The sequence below is a fragment of the Mobula hypostoma genome, chromosome 12, assembly GCF_963921235.1.
Source record: "Mobula hypostoma chromosome 12, sMobHyp1.1, whole genome shotgun sequence".
NCBI lineage: Eukaryota > Metazoa > Chordata > Chondrichthyes > Myliobatiformes > Myliobatidae > Mobula > Mobula hypostoma.
In genome coordinates, this window is record NC_086108.1 from 95,311,846 (window position 1) to 95,337,687 (window position 25,842).

The window sequence follows — 25,842 nt, forward strand, 5'->3', positions numbered from 1 at the left end:
CTGTAATTTGGTGACCAAAACTGAACACAATACTCCAGATTCAGCCTCACCAATGCCTTATACAACCTCATCATAACATTCCAGCTCTTATACTCAATACTTTGATTAATAAAAGCCAATGTACCAGAAGCTCTCTTTACAACCCTATCTACCTGTGACACCACTTTTAGGGAATTTTGAATCTGTATTCCCAGATCCCTCTGTTCTACTGCACTCCTCAGTGCCTTACCATTAACCCTGTATGTTCTAATGTAGCATTTCTCAAAGATTTCAAAAAATCTAGACTATAACAGCAAGGATGTAATTATGGGGCTTTATCAGGCATTGGTCAGACCACATTTGGAGTATTGTGAGCAGTTTTGGGCTCCATTTCTAAGAAGTAATGTGCAGGCGCGTTGGCGCGTGGCCAAGTGGTTAAGGCATTCGTCTAGTGATTTGAAGGTTGCTAGTTCGAGCCTTGGCTGAGGCAGCGTGCGTGTCCTTGAGCAAGGCACTTAACCACACATTGCTCTGCAACGGCACCAGTGCCAAGCTGTATGGGTCTTAATGCCCTTCCCTTGGGCAACATCAGTGGCGTGGAGAGGGCAGACTTGCAGCATAGGCAACTGCTGGTCTTCCATACAACCTTGCCCAGGCGCAAATCCATGGTCTCATGAGACTAACAGATGCCTATAAATGTGCAGACATTGGAAAGGGTCCAGAGGAAGATCACAAGAACGATTCTGGAAATAAAAAGGTTAACAAATGAGCGTTTGGCTCTGGGTCTGTACTTGGAGCTTAGAAGAATGAGGGGGGGATCTCATTGAAACCTATTGAATATTGAAAGGCCTAGATAGAATGGATGTGGAGAGGATGTTTCCTATAGTGGGACCAGAGGGCAGAACCTCAGAGTAGAATGATATCCCTTTACAACAGATTTGAGGAAGAACTTGTTTAGCCAGAGGGTGGCATATCTCTGGAATACATTGCTACAGACAGCTGTGAAGGCCACGTCATTGGGTATATTTAAAGTAGAGGTTGATAGGTTCTTGATTAATAGTGGTGTCAAAGGTAACGGGGAGAAGGCAGATAAATAAGCTTCAGAGGGAAAATAAATCTGCCATGATCGAATGGCAGAGTAGACTCGATGGGCCTAATGGCCTAATTCTACCCCTAATTTTATGGTCTTTATATTTTCAAAAAATTGGATTTTTTTCTCAACCTTTTTTGCTTCTTATAACTGTAGTTCAGTTCTTTGTATTTTCATATTAATATTTTAACTTTTTAAAAATATTTTCCTCTCCTCTAATTTTTCATCCTCCACTTCTGTCCTTATTTTATAGTTAGCTTTCCTGAAATTCGTTTCATAATTCACTGCAGTTTTCTCTCAACATGTCGATCCTGATTTAGCAATTGCGTTTTGTCCAGTGAATGCTGATGTTTTGGGTTAAGACCATACATCCTGACTTCTTGCAGTCTGTTTTAATTGTTCTGGATTCCAGCATCCGAAGTCTCTTACAGCTGCATTTCTCGATTGGTTTACTTCATCTGAATTTTACTTGTTAATAGAAATGCATAGTTCTTTTTTAATGCCTTGTCAAATGTTCTATGGTCATTGCACCTTTAACTCTGTGCAGTAGTATTAAGCAATAAAATAAAAAATGTCATTCAGATAGTTCAGATTAATATCCTCACATAGTTTTGATTGCAAATTAATTTAAAGCAGAGTGTTGAGTCCTCAGGCGCACAGCACCTTTTGAGGTTGAAGTCACTCATTTAGAATTTATGGAGCCCCACATTTTTTGCTTGACCTTGTATTGCACTGCACGTATCTTTGCAAGCACGACGCAAGAAGGAAACCACATCCTTTGTTCAGATTTTCTGACCATTTTCTGGGTCTGTTTGCTAAAATGGATCAAGTGTTTTGTATAAGATCATTTCCCTTGGATGAAGTTTAACAGTATTTATTGACGTTTACCCATTTTCACAGACCAGGAGCTTTGGTCTGCAAACAAGGGTTTTCAACAATGCCTCATGTCGTTCTAGGATGCAAGCACTACCATTCTAAATTAAATCGAAGCAGATTCCCCCATGGAAAATGTGAGGGCTAATCTAAACTCCTTGAAGGAGTAAATTGGCGCTTAAAATAAAGGTGGGTTGGGCTGTCCTCTTCAGTGGCAGTTCTGTGTTATAAGTAACTTAAAACTGACAGAATTTAGCACATTTATTAAGTATACGCATTGTGGTCTTGCTTTGCTTCCTTCTATCTCTTAATCTAACCAATTTCCCTAGAAATCTTGAAAAATTTATACCAGGGAGGCCATTTGAAACATGTTGTCCATGCCAGTTTGAAAAAAATGGAAACCCTGTCTAATCTCACTGTCCTGCAAGAGGCCTGGGGTTGTATGGGTTTTGGCTTGCCCTGTGAACATAGTACTTTTTTAACCATGCCTCTATGTTCACTTGAAGATCCATAATCTGCACTTCCCTTAAGAAAGCCATTGTTTGAATCATTTTCCACAACCAATATTGCAAGTGAATTCCAGATTCTAACCACGTTAAATAAAGAAGCTTTTCGTCAGAATATCCCTAATAATTTAGAGAGTTCAGACCCCGATCATGCACTGTGAAAATATTCTACTTCATCTTCCTTTACTCCTTCTACCTACAATTTTAATTCTATATATGTTACTTTTTCTAGACTCAAAACAACTAAAGAAACTTCTGGGAAAACATTTGAGATAAATTTTCCCAGAATTTCTTAGGTGCCTAAGAAAATAGCTCGCTTATCTAATCTTTCTTCATTTGCAGTTGCACCTTTTCTTTATTATGGTAGCCACCACAGGAGTCTGTCCTCAAGTTGTGGTTAACTCTTATCATATAATCATCCTGCTTTTATTCCTTATTAGTTGACTGATAAAGGAAATCATCGCACATGGCCTCAATGATATTAGTGACTTCTCTCATCTTTAAGGATCTGTGGACATAAATTTTGAGGTCTGTCTATTTCTCCACAACTCTCAGTATCCTGCCATTCATTTTGTCTTCCTTTTCCTTGTCACACAACCCCAACTGCATCGGCCATTCAAGGGATGTGGGCTTCACAGGCTGAACTACCATTTAATTACCCACCCTCAACTTGAGAAAGGTGGTGGGGAGCTGCTTGTTAGGATGGTCTCGGCCTGAAACGTCGACTGTACCTCTTCCTATAGATGCTGCCTGGCCTGCTGCGTTCACCAGCAACTTTGATGTATGTTGCTTGAATTTCCAGCATCTGCAGAATTCCTGTTGTTTATCTGTAGAATGATATGAGTATGGATGTGCATCAGAATCAGGCTTAATAGCACGAGTATATGTTGTGAAATTTGTTAACTTGGTAGCAGCAGTACAATGCAATGCAATATAGAAGAAAACTGAATAAGGGTAAGTGTGTGTGTATTTGTGTGTGCGTGTATAAATGGTGCTGAACATGTAATCACCTACTTAAGGTCATTGATGAAGCGGCTAAAGATGGGTGGGCCTACTCATCTGTAAACAAAAGCGTTCTTCTTCATTATCAATAATATGGCTATTTTTTCTGCTTCCTGCACTCATGCTGAGCTCGTCAATTTCATCGACTTTACTTCGAACTTCCACCCAGCCCTCAAATTCACTTGGTCTATCTCGGACACTTCTCTCCCCTTTCTCGATCTCTCGGTCTCCATCTCTGGAGACAGACTGTCCACTGACATCTTCTACAAGCCCACTGACTCTCATAACTACCTCAACTATACCTCTTCCCACCCCGCCACATGCAAAAATGCCATTCCCTATTCCCAGTTCCTCCGTCTCCACCACATCTGCTCTAAGGATGAGGTTTTCTGTTCCAGGACATCTCAAATGTCCTCTTCTTTAAGGATCGTGGTTTCCCTTCTGTCGTCATCAATGATGCCCTCACCCGCATCTCCCCCATTTCCCGCACTTCGGCTTTCACCCCATCCTCCCGCCACCACAACAGGGACAGAGTTCCCCTTGTCCTCACCTACCACCCCACTAGCCTCCGGATCCAGCACATTATCCTCCGCAACTTCCGCCACCTTCAACAGGACCACACCACTAAGCACACCTTTCCCTCTTCGCCTTCCACAGGGATCGGGCCCTCCGCGACTCCCTGGTCCACACGTCCCTCCTCACGGATCTCCCACCTGGCACTTAGCCCTGCAAGTACTACTCCTGCCCCTACACCTCCTCTCTTCCCACCATTCAGGGCCCCAAAGTGAGGCAACACTTCACTTGTGAGTCTGTTGGGGTCATCAATTGCATCCGGTGCTCCCGGTGCGGCCTCCTCTACATCGGTGAAACCCGACCCAGATTGGGGGTCCGCCAAGACAGACAGGATCTCCCAGTAGCCACCCACTTCAACTCTGCTTCCCACTCACATTCAGATATGTCCATACATGGCCTCCTCTACTGCCATGATGAGGCTAAACTCAGGTTGGAGGAGCAACACCTCATATACCGTCTAGGTAGTCTCCAGCCCCTTGGTATGAACATAGAATTCTCCAACTTCCGGTAATTCCCTCCCCCTCCCTTCCCCTATCCCTGTGTCACTCTGCCCCCTCCCCCAGCTGCCAACCTCCTCCCTCTTAGTTCCACCTCCTTCTACTACCCATTGTATTTTCCCCTATTCTTTCTTCACCTTTCCTGCCTATCACCTCCCTGCCTCCCTTCCCCACCCCTTTATCTTTCCCCTTACTGGTTTTTAACCTGGAACCTACCAGCCTTCTCCTTCCCACCCTCCCCCCACCTTCTTTATAGGGCCTCTGCCCCTTCCCCCTACAGTCCTGACAAAGGGTTCCAGCCCGAAAGGTTGACTGATCGTTTCCACGGATGCTGCCCGACCTGCTGAGTTCCTCCAGCGTGTTGTGAGTGTGGCTATTTTTTCATTGTTTATAAGCTTCACTAGCATATCCTCTTGCATTTAATTCCAAGTAATTGTGTACTACAAAAGTATTACCCATGTGGAACTGCACCAGAAGCTACCATACAGTCACTGCTCATTGCCATGTTCCCACATTGCTTTTGGGTAGGGAGTTCAGATTTTAGTGCCATACCGCAGGAATCTTGTATTTTTTTTTAATGCACAGTACCTATTAGTAAATCTGTAGTGCCCATTAGTTATGGGTGTGGCATATTATGACACATATCCTAACGGAAGCAGTTTATTTACTCAGTATGTGAAGAGCAGAATAAATGAGAACTATGCAAACTTCTAATAAAAGGGTTATTCTGCCAGGAAAAAAAAACAGCGAAAACAGTTATCCAAAAAATTACTGTATAAAATTAATCTCAATAGCTGCAACAGTTTGTTCCCTAAGCCTGATTGACAAGGGGACGGCTGACTCATCATTTTTTCTCCAGTCCTATCAAAGAGTCTTGTCCCGAACCATCAGCGACTGTACTCTTTTTCATAGATGCTGCCTGGCTTGCTGAATTCTTCCAGATTTTGTGTGTTGACAAGGGATTTATCCAGTTATCTCTATTGACATTAATCATAGTTACTGCTCCAGTATTTCCAAGTTCTTTTGTCTTGTTTGTTCTTGGGTAGTAGTATTCTTTCCAAAATCCTCATTAGTGAAACCGTTTGCATCACCCATCATGAATTTAGCTACGAATATGTACAGCTCAGGATGTACAGCTATATGCTGTGAAACTTAATGTGTTTGGCTTTCCCTGATTTTCAGAGATTTTCCATAAGACAAGAGCAGTAGGCCATTTGGCCCAGTGTGTCTGTTCTGCCATTCCAGCATGCCTGATTTTTTTTGTCCCTCTCAACCCTGTAACCTTTGACACCATTACTGATCAAGAATCTATCAACCTGTGCTTTAAATATACTCAATGATTTGGCCTCCACAGCTGTCTGTGGCAATGAATTGCACAGATTCCATCTGCTCATCTGTGCTTTCAGTTGCTTCGGACCTGAACTTTGGGATTCTCTCCCTGTATTTCTCCATCTATGTTTATTTTTCCCTTCTCTTAAAACATTTCTTAAAACTCAATTCTTTGACCAAGCTTTGAGGGCAGCAAGGTAGTGTAGCATTTAGCATGATGCTTTCCACCACCAGCAACCTGGGTTCACTTTCCACCGCTGTCTGCAAGAAGTTTGTATGTTCTCCTTGTGACTGCGTGGGTTTCAACCTAGTGCTCTGGCTTCCTCCTACATACAGGTCGGAGTCATGCTATGTTGGGGCCGGAAGCATGGCAGCACTTGCAGGCTGCCTGCAGCACATCCTCGTACTCTGGTTGTAGGAACAAACAAAGCATTCCACTGTGCGTTTCAACGTTTTGATGAACATGTAACAAATAAACCTAATCTGTTCAAGCTTCTTGATTATGGGCTGGATTGTTCTTGACCTGGCCAAGGCTTCAGTTTCACCCCAGCACAAACAGGCCAAAAGCCTGGGGTCTGAATGGATAAACAGAGCTCCAGACCTTCTGGTTGATGATGTTCTGCCAAGTCTATCAACTCACTTTCACACAGTGGTACCTGAAACCCTGTTTCCTACCATCCCTGCCCCCCTCCAACCATACGTATGGTCTTTTGGTGGCCTCTCATGTACAATGACTTCTCAGCTCTTTTCAGAAATATTTAAATAAATATAATGTTTAAATTATTAAACATGTATAACTGACCTAAACTTAACTTCATATAAAGGCAAAATAAACACCTTAATTTATCTTATCCATCACAAATGGCTGGCTATTTTAAATTGCTAATGTTACCAGTTTGAGCTCTGTCTTAGAGTTTGTTGAGTCCAGCAGTGAAGTGAAAGACCAGTTTTACTGGCATGTAATCTCCTGTGTGTATTTGACTTCTGGATCAACCCAATCCATGCTGATGCAGAGAATTATCTGGGTTAATTTCTCCTTTTTTACCGATGTTTGATTTAGTTTGTTGATGCAATCTGTGGAATACCTTGGGGCCAGTTGCACCATGGAATATCATAGGTAATGAGAAATTGCACTTTTGGCTGGAATTCAGCCTCGTATGAGCCATAGACATCTTTGTTGAAAAGAACAGTTGTCAAGGGAACAAATAATGGAGATCTTAGAGATGCAGATCTTAATATCCAGTGGCAGTCTACAAAACAGCATGTCAATCGGAATCCCATCATGACATAGATTGTTTATTTGAGCATAATTTGCTTAATAAAAGTTGTGTTTTTCATTCAGTCCTAATGAAGGGCCTCAACCTGAAGCATCAACTATTTATTTCCTTCCATGGATGCCGCTTGACTTGCTGAGTTCTTCCAGTATTTCATGATTAATATTTCATGAATAACATTCCAATAATAGGATTCAGAAGTGATTGGAATTTCCATTTGATGCTGGATCTCCGAAGGTTTCCCAGTCCACTAATACCATGTGCAAACTGGCTATACTCAAGGCATGTGTACATTCACACCGTGTACATTCCATGTATATACGCAGTTGTCCTGCATGCAGTGTTCTACTGTGCCACACTGCCCAACTCAAGGAATATTAAACTATTTAAGCCAATCAAGTGCTGCCTTTTAGGAAATTCAGGAACATTTATTGCCCTTCAACCATCAGGCTCCTGAACCAGTGTGGATAACTTCATTCACCTCAACCCTGAACTGATTCCACAAATGATAGGTTCATTTTCAAGGACTCTGCAATTAATGTTCTTCTTATTATTTATTTATTTATTCCTTATGAAGGGTCTCAGCCCAAGACATTGACTGGTTACTCTTTGCCACAGATGCTGCCTGGCCCACTGAGTTCCGCCAGCATTTTGTGTATGTTGCTTTGGATTTCCAGCATGTGCAGACTTTCTCATGTTTATTAGATTAGATTAGATTATGAAGACACAAAGGAGAAGGAAGAAAAACTCTCCCTGCCATACTTGACCACGGTCCGACTCTGAGTCATCCGAAAACTTCGAGCTCTGATCAGCTCTCTGACACCGAGTACTGAGCGCCATCTCTATCCGAACAATTCGACCTCCATCTCGGTCGCCAACCGCAGGCAAGGCCAGGGATTTTGAGGCCTTCCCTCTGAAAGATTCCCGACTGCGCAGTAACGACAGCAGTGAACGAGCGTTTCAGAAATTTTTCCAGATGTTCCTCCACACTTTCAGGTCTGTCTCCATCAATTCAGATTTGTCCACGGCCCCTATTTAACTGATACGATATCATTTATTATTACTTTCTGCATTTGTACTTGTTGTCTACTTTTACAAATTGGTTGTTTGTTAACCTTTGCTTGTGTGTAGTTTTTTGTTATTGATTCTATTGTATTTCTCTGCCCTACTGTGAATGCCAACAAGAAAATGCATCTCCATGGTATATGGTGAAACACACATACTACCTTGAGAATAAGTTTAATTTGAACTTTGAATTTTTACGAAGTTTGTGTTCAGTACCTAATACTGATATTCGTAAAAAGGTAAGTGATTCAACTGAGAATAAAATGAATACTCCAAAGCAGTGTGAAGAAGAAAAGGCAAAATACACTCGAGGAAAGCATAAATCACAAAGAGGGAAGCTGTTTTTCTAGATTCTTAACTTCTCTACATTTTAACAGGCAACCGTGAGCCATATGCTCCCAGCTAGGAAATGACTGCTCTTGTTATCAGTCGGTTGAGGGAAAACCTCAATGAAACACTGATTCCAAGAAGTCTTGTGCTGCCACCAACCTAATCATATCTGTTATGGTGGCACAGTAAGAGTAATTACATCGATCTTCTTTGCTAATAGTGAGCAAAAGAATTCATTTAGAAAAAGTTTAATATTTTCTTTAAGATCCATTCCAAAAGCAGTTCAGTGCAAGGATCCAAGCTCAAGTCTTTGCAATAATAAGTGAGTGCTGTACTTCAAATAAATAAGTGCAAGATTCCACGGCATTACTTCAATGAGCTTCTGTTTTCTGTGCCACGCAGACAGATCATTCCATACATAATTACATTGAGATGGTATACGAAAAGCGGAATGCTGAATATACACTCAGTAGTCACTTTATTAGGTCACTTGTACACCTTGTTAATGCAGATATCTAATCAGCCGATCATGTGGCATCAACTCAATGTAAAAGAGCATGCAGACATGTTCAAGGGGTCCAATGTTGTTTAGTCCAAACATCAATATGGGAAAGAAATGTAATGTAAGTGACTTTGACCATGGAATGATTGCTGGTGCCAGACGGGGTGGTTTGAGTATCTCATCACCAGTTGATCTCCTGGTATTTTCATGCACAGCAGTCTAGACCAAGGGTTCCCAGCTTGGGGTCCACGGACCCCTTGCTTTTGGGATTGATCCATGGCATAAAAAGGGTGGGAACCCCTGATCTAGAGTTTTTAAAGAATGGTGTGAAAACAAAAAACGTCCAATGAGCGGCAGTTCTGTGGGCGAAAGTGCCTCATTAATGAGAGAGGTCAGTGGAGAATGGCCAGTCTGTTTCAAGCTTACAGGAAGGGGACCATAACTCATAACCACATATTACACCATGTGCAAAAGCACATCTCTGAATGTACAACACATCGAGCCTTGAAGTGAATGGGCGACAACAGTGAGAAAGTGCAATGCAGATGGACAAATGATTTGCAAGGCCACAGCAAGGTAGATTGGGAGATCAAGAATTCATTTTTCAGTGAATGAAGGGTTATTCAAGTCTTCGAACAGTGAGATAGAAGCTGACCTTGACTCCAGAGGATTGTATCTCAAACTTGTGTATCTCTGCCCAGCAGGACAGGAGAGAAGGCAGAATGACTGCGGTGGGAGGGAGTTATTCCTCACACTTGGGCCAATATTTATCATTCAAACAACTTCAATAAAGAGAGATTATTTGATTATTTTGATGTTTGTGAGGGGATATTGTACACAATCTAATGGCAGCATTTCATATTTTCAATTGTAATTATATTTCAAAAGAAATAGAGTGCAAAATATTTGGGACATTTTTCTTACACTTTATTTTTATTTTAACTACTTTAATGGGTAAAATTTTCATATTTTTTTTTTACTATTGATGTATTTTTATCTCCTGATTTGACTCTTGGTCCCCTGGCCTGATCAGTGAGTGGATCTTTACCATCATAGGAAATGTAACATTCTGTATGTTCTGGGTCCATTCTGAGTTTCATGTAGCATATTGGCAACTTGGTCTCTACCCCTTCTTTAATGGCTGAACTCCAGGCACCTGTAATAAAGATCTGGAAATACCAGCTGCAAGGTTTGGTAGTGTGTTTTTCATATTTATTGCAACCAGGCAATCTGGGTACATCAAGGAAAAAATGCTGTTAATATCTAAAAGAAGATTTTTAATCCAAAATCAGAATCAGACTTATTATCATTGACATATGTCATGAAATTTGTTGTTTTGCAGCAGCAGTACAGTGCAATATATAAAATATGCTAAAATTATGTAAGAAATGTGTACTGTGTATATTACATAATTTTAAAAATAAGTAGTGCAAAAATCAAAATTAGTGAGGTAGTGGACAGTGAAATATTGGAGTCAAACTCTGAGGAACAAAGACACTGGTTAAGAGCAGTAACAAGGAAAGAATAAGGAATAAAAACTTGAGAAACAAAGTAAAGTAAACAGTAAACTGACTTTAAAGAATGTCGAAATTTTTAGTCAGGTGCATAATGACAAAAAGATAAATTCAAGAAGGCTATAAGGAGAGCAGCTTTGATTTTAAATATTTTTTGAAACTTATTTGTTACTTTCTCAATTACGAAGGTCATGTATTGTTTCCTCATCCGATGTTTTTGATTTGCATAGTTATTGAGAATGACGAAGGAAAATGAATAGAGGGACAGGAAGTGTGATGTACCAGAAAGGTTTGATCAGAATTGGCTGTTATTTTCATTGGTGAAGCATAATAATTTGTATAACACGAACCAATCCATTGTCTTTTCCAAAGAAAGTAGTGTTTGTCATATGTATTTATAAATAATCTTTACATGTGGTTAAAATTACTGGTATTTGAGTTGTACGTTCTTTTCCTTTATAAAATTGTGGGGACATTTAACATACTCAGTATTGTACAATGCTGGGCAGAACTGTGTAAGTTTTTTCTGTGTGGTACGTAACTTAGAATGTACATATTGGGTGAAAAATTATGCCATTTGATTTTAATTTTAGCTTTTTGGATTAACAGATTTGGACAAATGCTGTAATAAGTGGTTTTTTTCTCTATCAGAAAGAAGAGGGTAAAGTTAAAGGCCAGCTTAATAATTCAGACTCCACCCAATATATAAGAGCACTGAAGGATCAGATAGAAGAGCTGCAACATGAGGTAAGTGATAAAAATCTAGATTTCCGTGTTTTGTTAATCTTTTGCATTATCTTTCACACTTATTTGTACAAATCTTGTCTGCTGAAAAAATGCAGCTGTGTCTGATGTAAATCTGTTGGTGTAGCATTCTGCTGAGAAGTTATTCACATACATCTGCATGAGATAGCAATGTTCCTTATCTCGTTTCCCTTTCCTCCTCATTTTTTTCCCCTTCACTCCCTATTTTGGCATATTTCGTTTGGTTTGTGACCAGAATCTGCAGAGTTAACTTGTTCATGTTTTATGGCTTTCCGTTGAGCCTTTCTTTTAATTTTCATTGTCATACTTAGTTTACTGTTAATTTCCATCTCAAATCATGTGCCCATAATTAGTTGTGATTTCACTTCAGATAATAATAAATGAATTAGATTTGATACATTTGTGATAAAATGATTTGTATGGATGAATTACATGATTTTTTTTCATTCTTGTGACTGGAAAGGATCTTTGCAGTTCTGCAATGCATAGGATGAAATATTGAACAAAAGAAATCCAGATACATTTAATTATTCTCCATTCCAGCTTCCTCCAAGGTCTTGGTTCCGTGACATTAGTGAGTTATCATTACCCCCCACATGATGCGGTGTCACAGTGGTGTAGCAGTTAGTGTAATGCTGTTTACAGCACCAGTTCAATTCCCGCCACTGTCTGTCAGGAGATGTACCTTCTCCCCATGACACGTGGGTTTCCTCTGGGTGCTTCAGTTTCCTCCCATGTTCCAAAGACGTTAGTAGATTAGTTGGTCACTTGTGGGTAATTGGGTGGCACAGGCTTGTTCGGCTGCAAGGGCATGTTACCATGCTGTATCTCTACCTCAAATGTGGGACTTGAGTATTGATTGATTATTTATTTCTTGGAAGTAGAAGATATCATAACTCAGGCTGATCCTATCCCTGGCCAGTGTTTACGCTTCCATTAGCTGCTGTAGCGTTATTAATTCTTCCCTTACAAATGATTTTGATGAACTGTAGACTCATGTCTGCTGCAACTCTGGATTAGAGTAGCTAATGAGGATCTTACCTGAGACTTCTCCGGTTAGCCCCGTTTAATTTACCATTAGATTAGTTCGCTAAATTTTTAATTGTATTTTAATTTAAACTGTATTTTAAATGAAACAAGCTGTTTATCAGATCTGGATTTTTCTAAGCAACACTAAACTAAGAGAATTTGGTATTTAATTCTCGTAGAGAATTGTTGGGCAGCCATCTCCCAGATTTCTGCTCGCATAGAGTTGACCCCTGAGAATCATGGGATTGGCTATTCTTGTCATTCTTCTTTAATTTCCCACTTTGTGAGAAATGCCAGCATGGTATAGGTATTTAGCCTCTAATTCCTGTGCTATCTTTTAGAAACTAAGCTCCCCTGTATTTCATATTAAATATGCAGAAGGTGCCACTGGGAGCATAAAATATAGTAGTAGAATTCAGGCATTCGGCACTTTGAGTCTGCTCCACCATTTAATCATGACTGCTTTCATGACACTACTTTCTCCCTGTAACTGAACCCCTTTACCAATCAAGAACCTGTCAAATATCAAACTATTTGCAGATGATATGAAGATAGGTGCAGGATCAGGTAGTTTGGAGGAAATAGGCTACAAAAGGACTTGGATAGATTAAGAAAATAGGCAAACAGTGTCAGGAAGTGTATGGTCATGCACTTTGGTGAAGAAATGAAAGGGTTGATTATTTTCTAAATGGAGAGAAAATACAAAAATCTGAGGTGCAAGGGGATTTGGGAGTCCTTGTGCAGGATTCCCTAAAGGTAAATTTGCAGGTTGAGTCTGTGATGAGGAAGGCAAATGCAATGTTAGCATTAATTTCAAGAGGACTGGAATATAGAAGCAAGAATGTAATGTTGAAACTTTATAAAGCACTGGTGAGACTTCACATGGAGTATTGTGAGCTGGTTTGGGCCCTTTATCTTAGAAAGGATGTGCTGAAACTGGAGAGGGTTCAAAGAAGGTTCATGAAAATGATTCCAGGATTAAACTATTTGTTGTATGAAGAGTGTTTGTCTCTGGGCATGCATTCACTGGAATTTAGAAGAATGAGATATGACCTCATTGAAACCTATCGAATGATGAGAGGCCTTGATAGAGTGGATGTGGATAGGATGTTTTTTATGGTGGGAGTGTCAAAGACCAGAGGGGACAGCTGCAGAATAGAGGGGCATCCTTTTAGAACAGCAATGAGGAGGAATCCCTTTCTCCAGAGAGTGGTAAATCCGTGGAATTCGTTGCCACAGGCAGCTATGGAGGCCAAGTCTTCATGGACAGTATACTTAAGACAGAGATTGATAGATTCTTGATTGGTCAGGGAATGAAGGGATATGGGGTTAAGTATTGAGCTGAGAGGAGAAATGGATCAGTAATGAAGAAATATCAGAGCAAACTCAGTGGGCCAACTGGCCTACTTCTGCTCCTATATCTTATGGTCTTATAACCTTGTGGATTTCAGCTTGTGAAGTACTCACACTGAAATGCTTTAAGTGTGGTGGTTTCTGTCTCTGCCACACTATCAGATAGACTTCCAGATCCCTATGCCTCTGTGACTTTTGACTTTTTTCCCCATCCTCTTCTGCCTTCTAATGAACCACCAATTAAACTGATGTACCTCCAACGTAATGAAGTTTCCACCAATGCAAGCTGGTCGTAGTTCATCTTGCTTAGGCCTTTCAGTACACTACTTCCAAAGAAGTAGGTACAGGGCAAATATCACGGGTAAGTTTTTTTATGCAGAGAGTGGTGAGTGCGTGGAATGGGCTGCCGGCGACGGTGGTGGAGGCGGATACGATAGGGTCTTTTAAGAAACTCCTGGACAGGTACATGGAGCTCAGAAAAATAGAGGGCTATGGGTAACCCTAGGTAATTTCTCAGGTAAGGACATGTTCGGCACAGCTTTGTGGGCCGAAGGGCCTGTATTGTGCTGTAGGTTTTGTATGTTTCTCAAACAAACACAGCCTAGGTAATATCCCCTCATAATTATTCAGTCTTGCCAATATCCTTATAAATCTGCACTGCAACCTCAATTGTTTAACACATTTTTCCTAGAGTGTGATGACCAGACTTTGACAAGTACTCTTAACTGTATGCTCATAACTGGTGTCAGTCACATGCACTTGCGTGGCTGTTAGACACTCGCATGGCATCATCACCATGATTCGAGCAAACATTTTTTTAAATAGCGTTAGTTACATGTGTTTGTGTTTAAAAGGCAACGATTTTTGTTACTGATAGTGAGAAATAAGCAAGAAGACAATTTGGAATGGTTTTGCTAACTGCGGTTTCAAGCATTCAGATACCGAAAATGGCTATGGGTGAAAATGAAATGATTCCACTACTTAAAGTTAAGAACTATGCAGAAATTGAAGGTATCGATAATCAACTTGAATGTTACAATGAAAATGAAGTTTGGAGGATGCAATCATCTGAGGCATTGTATGAACGTGTCTGCTCTGATTTGTTCATTTACAGTCAATCAAGCGAGGGTTGCAGCATACTCATTAAAATCCTCCAATAACTATTAGGAACGAATACAGTTTTATAATAGTCTAATAGTATTGGTAGTGTTCTAATTTGTTTCTGTTTTTCAGTTAAATACATACTTTGTTACTCAGTTAAAAGGTAGTTTGTCCTTTTCTTTTTATCACAAGCAAGGGCAAATCTGCAGATGTTGGAAATCCAAGCAACACACACAAAGTGCTGGAGGAATTCAGCAGGCCAGGACCTGTTGACGGGTCTTGGCCTGGAATGTTGACTGTACTCTTTTCCATAGATGCTGCCTGGCCTGCTGAGATCCTCCAGCATTTTGTGTGTGTTGCTTGTCTTTTTCATATCTTTTTACCTATTTCCATAAATCTTGGGCTAATTGAGGCAGCCACCTTATTGGGCCGGAATGTACTACTCCCATTGTGTCCCAATTAACTGTATCATGATCTCTTATTTTATATTCCATGCCTCTGACTAAAGAAATGTGTCCTGATACCTCCTTAACCACCGTATCTATGTAAACCTAAAAACAAATTCTGGAAGTAATCAGCAGATCTAGCAGTATTCATGAGGAGTGAAACAGACATTTCAGGACAAGGTTCCCTCTTCAACCAGGGATACAACTTGACCTGCTTGGTGTCTCCAGTATTTTCTGTTTTTGTTTTGCCTTTCCAGCAGCTAAAGATGTTGCTCCACCTTATCTTCCAGTTCAGATATCTTTGAACGCAACTCCCAGGTTTTCTACCTATTTATTCTTCATCCTTAAAATTCATGCTTTACTACTTCTCCATTTGAATTCCAAGTGCCACTTTTGTGACTACCCAACCATTCATTGACATCTTCCTGCAGCTTACAACTTCCTCACCATCAGCTACACTGCCATTTTAGGTATCATTGGCAGGTATCTTGATCATTACCCTTTCCTCCAAGTCCACATCATTATGCACCATGCAAATATATAGAATCTAGTACTGAGTCCCATAAAATCCAATTGCACACAACTTTGTATGCCATTGTATGTAATTCTTTTTTTCATTTCCCAAATTTTTAATTCTATTTGTCACATTCTTGGGATCCCATAACATAGAATCAAGTTTATTACTGGCATATGTTGTGAAATCTGTGATAGCATTTAAAAAAAAGTATAACTTACAATATGAAATATATAAAAAAAAAGTAGTGCAAAAAAGCAGTACTATTCTTGGGTTTATGGACTGTTCATAAATCTGATGATAGAGGGGAAGAAGCTATTCCTAAAATATTGAGGTTGCGTCTACTTTCTCCTTGATGGTAATAATGAGAAGAAGGCATGCCCTGGCTGGTGGGGTTCCTTTTCTTTCTTTCTTTTTAAATCTTTTTATTGAGTAAGTATACAAAAAAGGTAAACCATATAAACATTAATACAATGTTAAAGTATAATAAAATTCCAAAAGATAACAATACCAAAAAGAAAATACTACAAACAATGTAATTTAAGCATAAGAAACCAAGATAACATAATAGTATACTAGATTTTATATATATCAATGGAAAAAAAGAAAAAAAAACCCCAAAAAAAAACCCACCGTGCAACTAACTAAAGCAAAGCAAAGCAATGGGCTAACTTGAAACCAAACAGAGTTAAACTTAAAATCACGTCCTCAATCCCGACCTCCATTAAAACAGTGAAAAAGAAACAAGAAGGGTAAATATTACATTAAATGAAAATATCGAATAAAAAGTCCCCAAATCTGTTCAAATTTAAATGAAGAATCATAAAGGTTACTTCTAATTTTCTCCACATTCAAACATAAAATCGTCTGAGAAAACCAAAAAAAGGTAGTTGGAGCATTAAGCTCTTTCCAATGTTGTAAAATACATCTTTTCGCCATTAAAGTAAGAAATGCAATCATTCTACGGGCTGAAGGGGAAAGATTACTAGAAATTTTAGGTAGTCCAAAGATAGCAGTAATAGGGTGAGGAGAGATATCTATATTTAATACCTTAGAAATAATATTGAAAATATCTCTCCAAAAAGTTTCCAAAGTAGGGCAAGACCAAAACATATGAGTTAAAGAGGCTATCTGCCCCGAACATCTATCACAGAAAGGATTAATATGCGTGTAAAAACGCGCTAACTTATCTTTGGACATATGTGCTCTATGAACCACTTTAAATTGAATTAGGGAATGTTTAGCACAAATAGAGGAAGGTGGGGTTCCTTAATGATGCATGGTATCTTTTTGAAGAGTTGCCATTTGAAGATGTCCTTGGTGGTTGGGAGACTACTGCAAACAGTTGTGTTTACAACCCCGCAGCTTTCTCTGATTGTCATTGGTGCCTCCATACCAGATGGTGAATCAGCCAGTTTGAATGTTCTCTGTAGTACATCTATAGAAATTTGTTAGAATCTTTGGTGACGTACCAAATCTCCTCAAACTCTTTATGAAATATAGCTGCTGATGTGCCTCCTTCATAATTGTATCAATATGTTGGGCCCAGGATAGATCTTCAGAGATGTTGACACCCAAGAACTTGAAACTGTTCACCCTTTCCACTGTTGACCCTTTGACAATGACTGTTCTCCTGACTTCCCATCCTGCAGTCCACAATCAATTTCTCCGTCTCACTGTTGAGTGCAAGGTTTCTTTTCCCGACAATACTCCACCAGCCAATTTGTCTCACTCCTGCATGCCTTCTTGTCACCAACTGAGATCTTGCTGACAATAATTGTGCCATCAAATTTATGGGCTGTTACTTTCCTGATCAGCCTACTGCCTTAGTCTTTGTGGAAACAAAACTGAGGTTGCACTGCCCTTCAAATATTTTTAAAACCATACTATTTCAAAATCTTTATCCCTAGGGGCAGAATTAAGCCATTCCCGCTCTCAGTCAACAATAGAGACCCATATCAGAATCAGGTTTATTATCAGTCAAATATGTCATGAAATTTTTTTTTTGCAGCAGCAGTACAGTGCAAGGTATAAAATTACTACGTTACTGTGCAAACGTATGAGGCACCCTATCAATATATATGTGCCTAAGACTTTTGCAGAATACTGCAGATTTTATCCATATTTAGTTATTTATTCACTTTAGATATAAAAGCCTGAAATTACATGCTACTGGGCACAAGGGCGACTTCTATTCCATTGTTATAAGATCAGAGAACGCGTAGTGCAGGTAGACAACAAGATGCAAGGTCACAGTGAGATAGTTTCTGAGGTCAAGACTTCATTTTATTGTACAAGGGAACTTCAATAGTCTTATATTGTTTCAGGGTCAAACCTATGATCCCTATGGCAAAGAAGTTATTAACCTGGTATATTTTTTTTTAAATCACGATGATATGAAGATAGGGACAGATAGTGTTGAGGAAGCAGGGAGTCTGCAGAAGGACTTGGACAGATTGGGGGAATGGGCAAAGAGGTGGCAGATGAAATATAGTGCAGGGAAGTATTATTGTCATGCACTGTGGTAGAAGGAATAAAGGTATAATCTATTTTCTAAATGGAGAGAAAATTCAAAAATCTAAGGTGCAAAGGGACTTGAGAGATTCCCTACAGGTTGAGTCAGTGGTAAGGAAAGAAAATGCAATGTTAACATTCATTTTGAGAGGACTAGTTTGTAAAAGCAAGGATGTAACGCTGAGGCTTTATAAGGCATTGATCAAACTGCACTTGGAATATTGTGAGTAGTTTTGGGCCCCTATCTTAAAAAACATGTGCTAGCATTTGAGAGGGTGCAGAGGAGGGTGATGAGAATGATCCCAGGAATGACAGGGTTAACATATGAGGACCATTTGATGGCTCTGGGCCTGTACTTGCTGGAGTTCAGAAGAATGGGGGGGGGGTGCGATCTTATTGAAACCTATTAAATATTGAAAAGCCTAGCTAGAGTGGATGTGGAGAGGATGTTTTCTATAATGGGTTAGTCCAGGACCAAGGGGCGCAGCCTCAGAATAAAGGGACATCCACTTAGAACAGAGTTGAGGAGGTATTTCTTTATCCAGAGGGTGATGAATCTGTGGAATTATTGTCACACTGCTGTGGAGGCCAAGTCATTGAGTATATTTAAAGTGGAGGTTGATGTGTTCTTGATTAGTCCGTGTGTCGAAGGTTACGTGGAGAAGGCAAGAGAATGGAGTTGAGATGGATAATAAATCAGGCATGATGGAATGGTAGAGCAGACCCAATAGGCTGAATGGCCTATTTCTGCTCCTATGTCTTATAGTCTCTGTATTAAACTGAATTGGGATTGCTGTTTTCAAATTGCTCGCCTCTTACCACTCTTCCCGTTTGCTGAGGTTCATTCCCTAACACTTAGCCCATTACTGCTTCCTGTCTTGTACTTGCAATGTACTGCTTGCTAAAAAACAATTCTCTGTGATGCATTCCAAGAATTTTGCATCAACTTCCTTAATTTCTGACTGTCTCAGTTAGTGCAGTGCTTGTATAAATTATTCTCTACCACATAGCAATTCTACCTCAGAATCTTGCCCGCATATTTACTCTATCGTCTTCCTCCTGATTTAGGGCCTGTGGGGAATTCCTAGAAATATGAATTTTTGTTCCTCATTTCAACCAATCGTCTCTTTTGTTGTAATTGCTATTGTGTCATCCCTCCCCACTGTTGTAACTGTTTATTTAGCCAGTATCGCTTTCAAACACTTTTCCGTGTTCCCTCTGAAATCTCTGTAAGCTGCATCGTTGAGCTACCATTCCTGTCGAACATTACATTGTGTTTCAGCAACGTCAAATTTGCTGGCTTCCATTAATTCTCAAATAGCCAAAAATCTAAAGCCTTCCTTCTTTGTGTCTTTTCAGCCACATATTCATCTGTTTGTTGCTGGTAATTAACTGGAGGTTGCTATTAATGAACTGATTTTCCCAAAAGCCTTGTAACTTCCTCTCTCTGAAATATTTGTCTATTTCCTTTTCTGAAGATTCTCTCATCACACCTCTGGCTCCTTTCCAGCTACCTTTAGAGAGTTTGAGAACGTAAAGGAGTAGAAGTGAGTGTAGTCGCTATTGCTATCAATAAGATGGGACGTTGAAAGATCTGAAGTTAGGTAAATTGAGTAGATTACACTCCTGTTTCTGAAATGGGTAGCTGAAGAGATTGTAGAGGTATTAGTAGTAACCTTTGAAGAATCACTGGATCTGGAATGCTTCTGGAGAACTAGAAAATTGCAAATGTCACTCTACTCTTTAAGGGAGGGAGGCGATAGAAGAAGCCACAGACAGATGTCAGTATAGGAATGGGATGTCGAACTGAAATGGGTAACCAATGGGAATCCCACCTTTTGTGACAGTCAGAGCAAGGTGCTTGATGAAGCTCTCCAATTTCTCTAGCTTCCATTAACCTGATGGCATGAACATCGATTTTTCTAATTTTCAGTAAGACTTCCCATTCTCAAAGGTTTCAAAGGTACAGTGGCATGCAAAAGTTTGGGCACCCCTTGTCAAAATTTCTGTTATTGTGAATAGCTAAGCAAGTAAAAGATGAACTGATTTCCAAAAGATATAAAGTTAAAGATGACACATTTCTTTAATATTTTAAGCAAGATTACTTTTTTATTTCTATCTTTTACAGTTTCAAAATAACAAAAAAGGAAAAGGGCCCGAATCAAAAGTTTGGGCACCCTGCATGGTCAGTACTTAGTAACACCCCCTTTGGCAAGTATCACAGCTTGTAAATGCTTTTCGTAGCCAGCCAAGAGTCTTTCAATTCTTGTTTGGGGGATTTTCGCCCATTCTTCCTTGCAAAAGGCTTCAGTTCTATGAGATTCTTGGGCTGTCTTGCATGCACTGCTCCTTTGAGGTCTATCCACAGATTTTCAATGATGTTTAGATCAGGGGACTGTGAGGGTCATAGCAAAACTATCAGCTTGCGTCTCTTGAGGTAGTCCATTGTGGATTTTGAGGTGTGTTTAGGTTCATTATCCTGTTGTAGAAGCCATCCTCTCTTCAGCTTCAGCTTTTTTACAGATGGTGTGATGTTTGTTTCCAGAATTTGCTGGTATTTAATTGAATTCATCCTTCCCTCTACCAGTGAAATGTTCCCCGTGCCACTGGCTGCAACACAAGTGCAAAGCATGATCGATCCACCCCCGTGCTTAACAGTTGGAGAGGAGTTCTTTTCATGAAATTCTGCACCCTTTTTTCTCCAAACATACCTTTGCTCATTGCGGCCAAAAAGTTCTATTTTAGCTTCATCTGTCCACAGGACTTGTTTCCAAAATGCATCAGGCTTGTTTAGATGTTCCTTTCTTCTGATGACTCCTCCATGAAGGTCATACTTGTGCAGGTGTTGCTGCACAGTAGAACAGTGCACCACCACTCCAGAGTCTGCTAAATCTTCCTGAAGGTCTTTTGCAGTCAAACGGGGGTTTTGATTTGCCTTTCCAGCAACCCTACGAGCAGTTCTCTTGAAAAGTTTTCTTGGTCTTACAGACCTCAACTTGATCTCCACCATCCCTGTTAACTGCCATTTCTTAATTACATTATGAACTGAGGAAACGGCTACCTGAAAACACTTTGCTGTCTTCTTATAGCCTTCTCCTGCTTTGTGGGTATCATTTATTTTAATTTTCAGAGTGCTAGGCAGCTGCTTAGAGGAGCCCATGGCTGCTGATTGTTGGGACAAGGTTTGAGGAGTCAGGGTATTTATAAAGCTTTGAAATTTGCATAACCTAGCCTTTCTTAATGATTATTGTGAACAAGCCATAGCCCTAACAAGCTAATTAAGGTCTGAGACCTCGGTAAAAGTTATCTGAGAGCTCAAATCTCTTGGGGTGCCCAAACTTTTGCATGGTGCTCCTTTCATTTTTTTCACTCTAAAATTGTACAAAACAAAAATAATACATTATTCTTGCTTAAAATGTTGAAAAGAATTTTTCATCTTTAACTTTATCACTTTTGGAGATCAGTTCATCTTCTACTCACTTAACTATTCACAGTAACATAAATTTTGACCGGGGTACCCAAACTTTTGCATGCCACTGTACATTTAATATCAGAGAAATGTATAGAATATACATCCTGAAATGCTTTTTCTTCACAACCATCCATGAAAACAGAGGAGTGTCCCAAAGAATGAGCGACAGTCAAATGTTAGAACCCAAAGTCCCCCCCACCGGCAAAAAAAAAGCATCAGCACCCACCACCGAGCACTCAAGCGTGAGCAAAGCAACAGCGAAGACACAAACTTGCAGTTATCCCAAAGACCTCACATTTCACCCGGTATTTGACATACCACAGGCTCTCTTTCTCCCTAATAAGGGAGAAAGAGGTGTCTGTTTTCACAGCGAGCGGGGAGACATAATAAACTGGTTTACGATGTTAAAAGTCCGCCACGTCGCTATTTTTCGAACTCTGTGCCTAAAGATCACAAATCTCTGGGCACACAGCTGCAGATATTCTGAATCCCCCGATGACACAAGTCTCCTGTCATGACACCGACCCTTGATCTGCCCATCTCCAGAGCCCGAAGATCCTAGGCTTCCAAAGCCAAGCCAGGTACTTAGACCGAGCCCTTGGCGTGCCAAACAACAACGGCCGGTTATGAAACCCTGAGAGCGGATCCCATTCCTGCAAAGAACCGTAGTCAGTGTGTAACTCCAGGTCAGGGTCTTCAAAAGAACCCTGAAAACGTAAGATAAAGATATTAAAGATGGAAATGGAGCTGTTTCTGAAGATGCAAGCAAAGGAGCCGCCGTTTAGCGCCATCATTGCTCTGCTCCACCTTCAACATCTCTATCCATGTCTGCCTCTATGGCTACAATGAAGCCAAACCCAGGACGGAGGAACAACACCTCATATTCTGTCTAGGTAGCCTCCAACCTGATGGCATGAAGATTGGTTACCTCTTCTTTCCCTTTATTTCGTGGTCCATTGGCTTCTCGTATTCAATTTTCTTCTTTAGGACTTTACTATTTCTACCTATCACTTTCCAGGTTCTTACTTAATATCCACTTCCCACTCACCTGGTCTCACCCTTCACTTACCAACTTGCACGCTCCCCCTCCCCCCACTTTATTCTGGCTTCTGCCCCTTTGCCTTTCCAATTCTGATGAAAATCCTCTCCATAGATGCTGCCTGACTTGCTGAGTTCCTCCTACATTGTGTTCGTGTTACTCAAGATTTCCAGCATCTGTACTACTTATGTTTATGTACATTTAAGTAGTTTTCTTCTTGCATTCTATTGAAAGCTTCAATTTTCTCTCCCATCTTTTCTAATCTTTTCACCAATTTCATGGTCTTGGTGCACTTTGCAAGGTGTGATGCTCAGAAATAGATACACACTAAAATAACTGAAACCTAACTGCAAAGAGAAGAGCAACACATATAAAAAATGCTGGTGAATGCAACAGGCCAGGCAGCATCTATGGGAAGAGGTACAGTTGACGTTTCAGGCCAAGACCCTTCATCAGGACTAACTGAAAGAAGAGACAGTAAGAGATTTTTATGTGTGTTGCTTGAATTTCCAGCATCTGCAGATTTCCTCGTGTTTGCGCAAAGAGAAGAGATTCTGCAGATGCTGGAAATCCAGAGTGACACACAAAATACTGGAAGAAATCAGCAGGCCAGGCAGCATCGATGGATCATTATAAACAGTCGACATTTCAGTTTGAAACTCTTCATCAGGACTGGAAAGGAAGGGGGAGGAAGCCAGAATAAGAAGGTTGGGGGGTTGAGAAGTGGTGCGGCTGGCAGGTGGTCAGGTGACAGGGAAGGGGAAGAAGAGGGGATGAAATGAGAAGTAGGGAGATGATTGGCAGAAAAGATTAAGACCATAAGATACAGGAGCAGAAGTAGGCCATTTGGCCCATTGGGTCTACTTCGTAATTCAATCATGGGCTGATCCAATTCTTCCAGTCACCCCCACTCCCCTGCTTTCACCCCATATCCTTTGATACCCTGGCTAATCAAGAACCTATCTATCTCTGCCTTAAATAAATCCAATAACTTGGCCTCCACAGCCACTCGTGGCAACAAATTCCACAGATTTACCACCCTCTGACTAAAGTAATTTCTCCACATCTCAGTTCTAAAAGGACATCCTTTGGTCCTGAATTCATGCCCTCTTGTCCTAGAATCCCCTACCATGGGAAATAACTTTGCCATATCTAATCTGTTCAGGCCTTTTAACATTCAGAGTGTTGCCATGAAATCCGCCCTCATTCTCCTGAACTCCAGGGAATACAGCCCAAGAGCTGCCAGGCATTCCTCATATGGTAATCCTTTCATTCCTGGAATCATTCTTGTGAATCTTCTCTGAACCCTCTCCAATGTCATTATATCATTTCTAAAATAAGGAGCCCAAAACTGCACACAATACTCCAAGAGTGGCCTCATGAGTGCCTTATAGAGCCTCAACATCATATCCCTAAAAGGCTCAAAAAGAAAAAAACTGATAAAAGAGAATGGGAAAGGGAAGGAGGAAGGGCACCAGAGGAAGGTGACAGGCAAGTGGGGAGAGTATGGTTTAGCTTAGCCTCACACATAAAAGTTGTTGGTGAACGCAGCAGGCCAGGCAGCATCTATAGGAAAAGGTACAGTCGACGTTTCGCACTGAGACCCTTCATCAGGACTAACTGAAAGAAGAGATAGTAAGAGATTTACCTATCTCCCCCTCCCATTTTCAAATCTCTTACTAGCTCTTCTTTCAGTTAGTACTGACGAACGGTCTCAGCCCGAAACGTCGACTATACCTTTTCCTATAGATGCTGCCTGGCCTGCTGCGTTCACCAGCAACTTTTATATGTGTTGCTTGAAATTCCAGCATCTGCAGATTTCCTCGTGTTAGCTTAGCCTTGAGCTTTTGTACTCTGACTCTTAGAAAAGGAATATCATGTTTGCTTTTAACATCCCATGGAATCCATGTTATTAGGTCAAATATATTATCAAGTTTCAGTTAATCAAATTAACAATTAAACAGTGCCAATCAGAAGCATTTTTTATTGCTCAAATGTTGACTGATTGAGATGAGTAGAATGGATTGCAGTGTATTTTCTGTTCCCTTTCTCTCTTCCCCTTCTCTCCGCTGAAGTCACTTAATAACTCCAAAAATATTAGCCATCATCTGAGAATTTGCCCAAGTGATTAAATTTGCAAATGATCATGAATAAGTTAATGGGCATGATACTCACTTGCTTGGGAATCACAGCTAAGGCCTGTCTTCTTCACTCAGTACCCCACATGTGCACTTAGACAGGATCATTAGATGAAAAACACTGACACAATCTCTTGTTTTACTAGAATCACAGAACACTACAGCACAGAAATAGACCCTTCAGCATATCTAGTCCATGCCAATCTATTTATCTGCCTAGTCACATTGGCCTACATTCCAGACTGTAGCCCTCCATAACCTCACATCATGTACCTATCCAAATTTCTCTTAAATGCTGAAATTGAATTTGTATCAACCACTTCCACTGGTAGTTTGTTCCACACTCTCACCACCCTTCTGAGTGAAGTTGTTCCCCCTCAAGTTCTCCTTAAACACTTCACCTTTCACACTTAGCCCATGTCTTCTTGTTCCAGTCTCACCCAACCGTAATGGAAAGTGCCTGCTTGCATTTACCTTGTGTACTTCTCATAATTTTGTATACCTCTATCAAATCTTCCCTCCTTCTCCTATGTTCAAAGGAATAAAGGCCTAATCTATTCAACCTTTTCCTACCTCAGGTTTCAAGTCCTGGCAACATGCTTGTAAATTTTCTCTGCAGTCTTTCAATCTTTTTGACATCTTTTCTTCTGATTGACATCTTTCCTGTAGGTAGGTGACCAGAATTAAGCAGAGTACTCCAAATTAGGCCTTACCAAAGTTTTATACAACTTCAATATAACATATCAGTTCCTGTTCTCAATAACACAAAAGATCCTGCAGATGCTGGAAATCCAGAGCAACACACACAAAATGCTGGCGAAACTTGGGTCGGGCAGTATCTATGGAAATGAATAAACAGTTGATGTTTTGGGTTGAGGCCTTTCATCGTCACTGGAAAGGAAGAGGGAAGAAGCCATAATAAGAAATTGGAGGGGGT

At 40.4% G+C, this 25,842-nt stretch overlaps 1 protein-coding gene across 6 annotated transcripts in view; it reads left to right on the plus strand.

Moving 5' to 3' along the window:
* evi5a (ecotropic viral integration site 5a) overlaps positions 1–25,842 on the plus strand; it is a 292,185-nt gene that overhangs the window by 219,251 nt on the left and 47,092 nt on the right. For all 6 annotated transcript variants that reach the window (XM_063064647.1, XM_063064648.1, XM_063064649.1 and 3 more), the window contains one exon: positions 11,186–11,281. In XM_063064647.1, the coding sequence (XP_062920717.1) occupies positions 11,186–11,281 (96 nt within the window). The remainder of the gene's footprint in view (positions 1–11,185; positions 11,282–25,842) is intronic.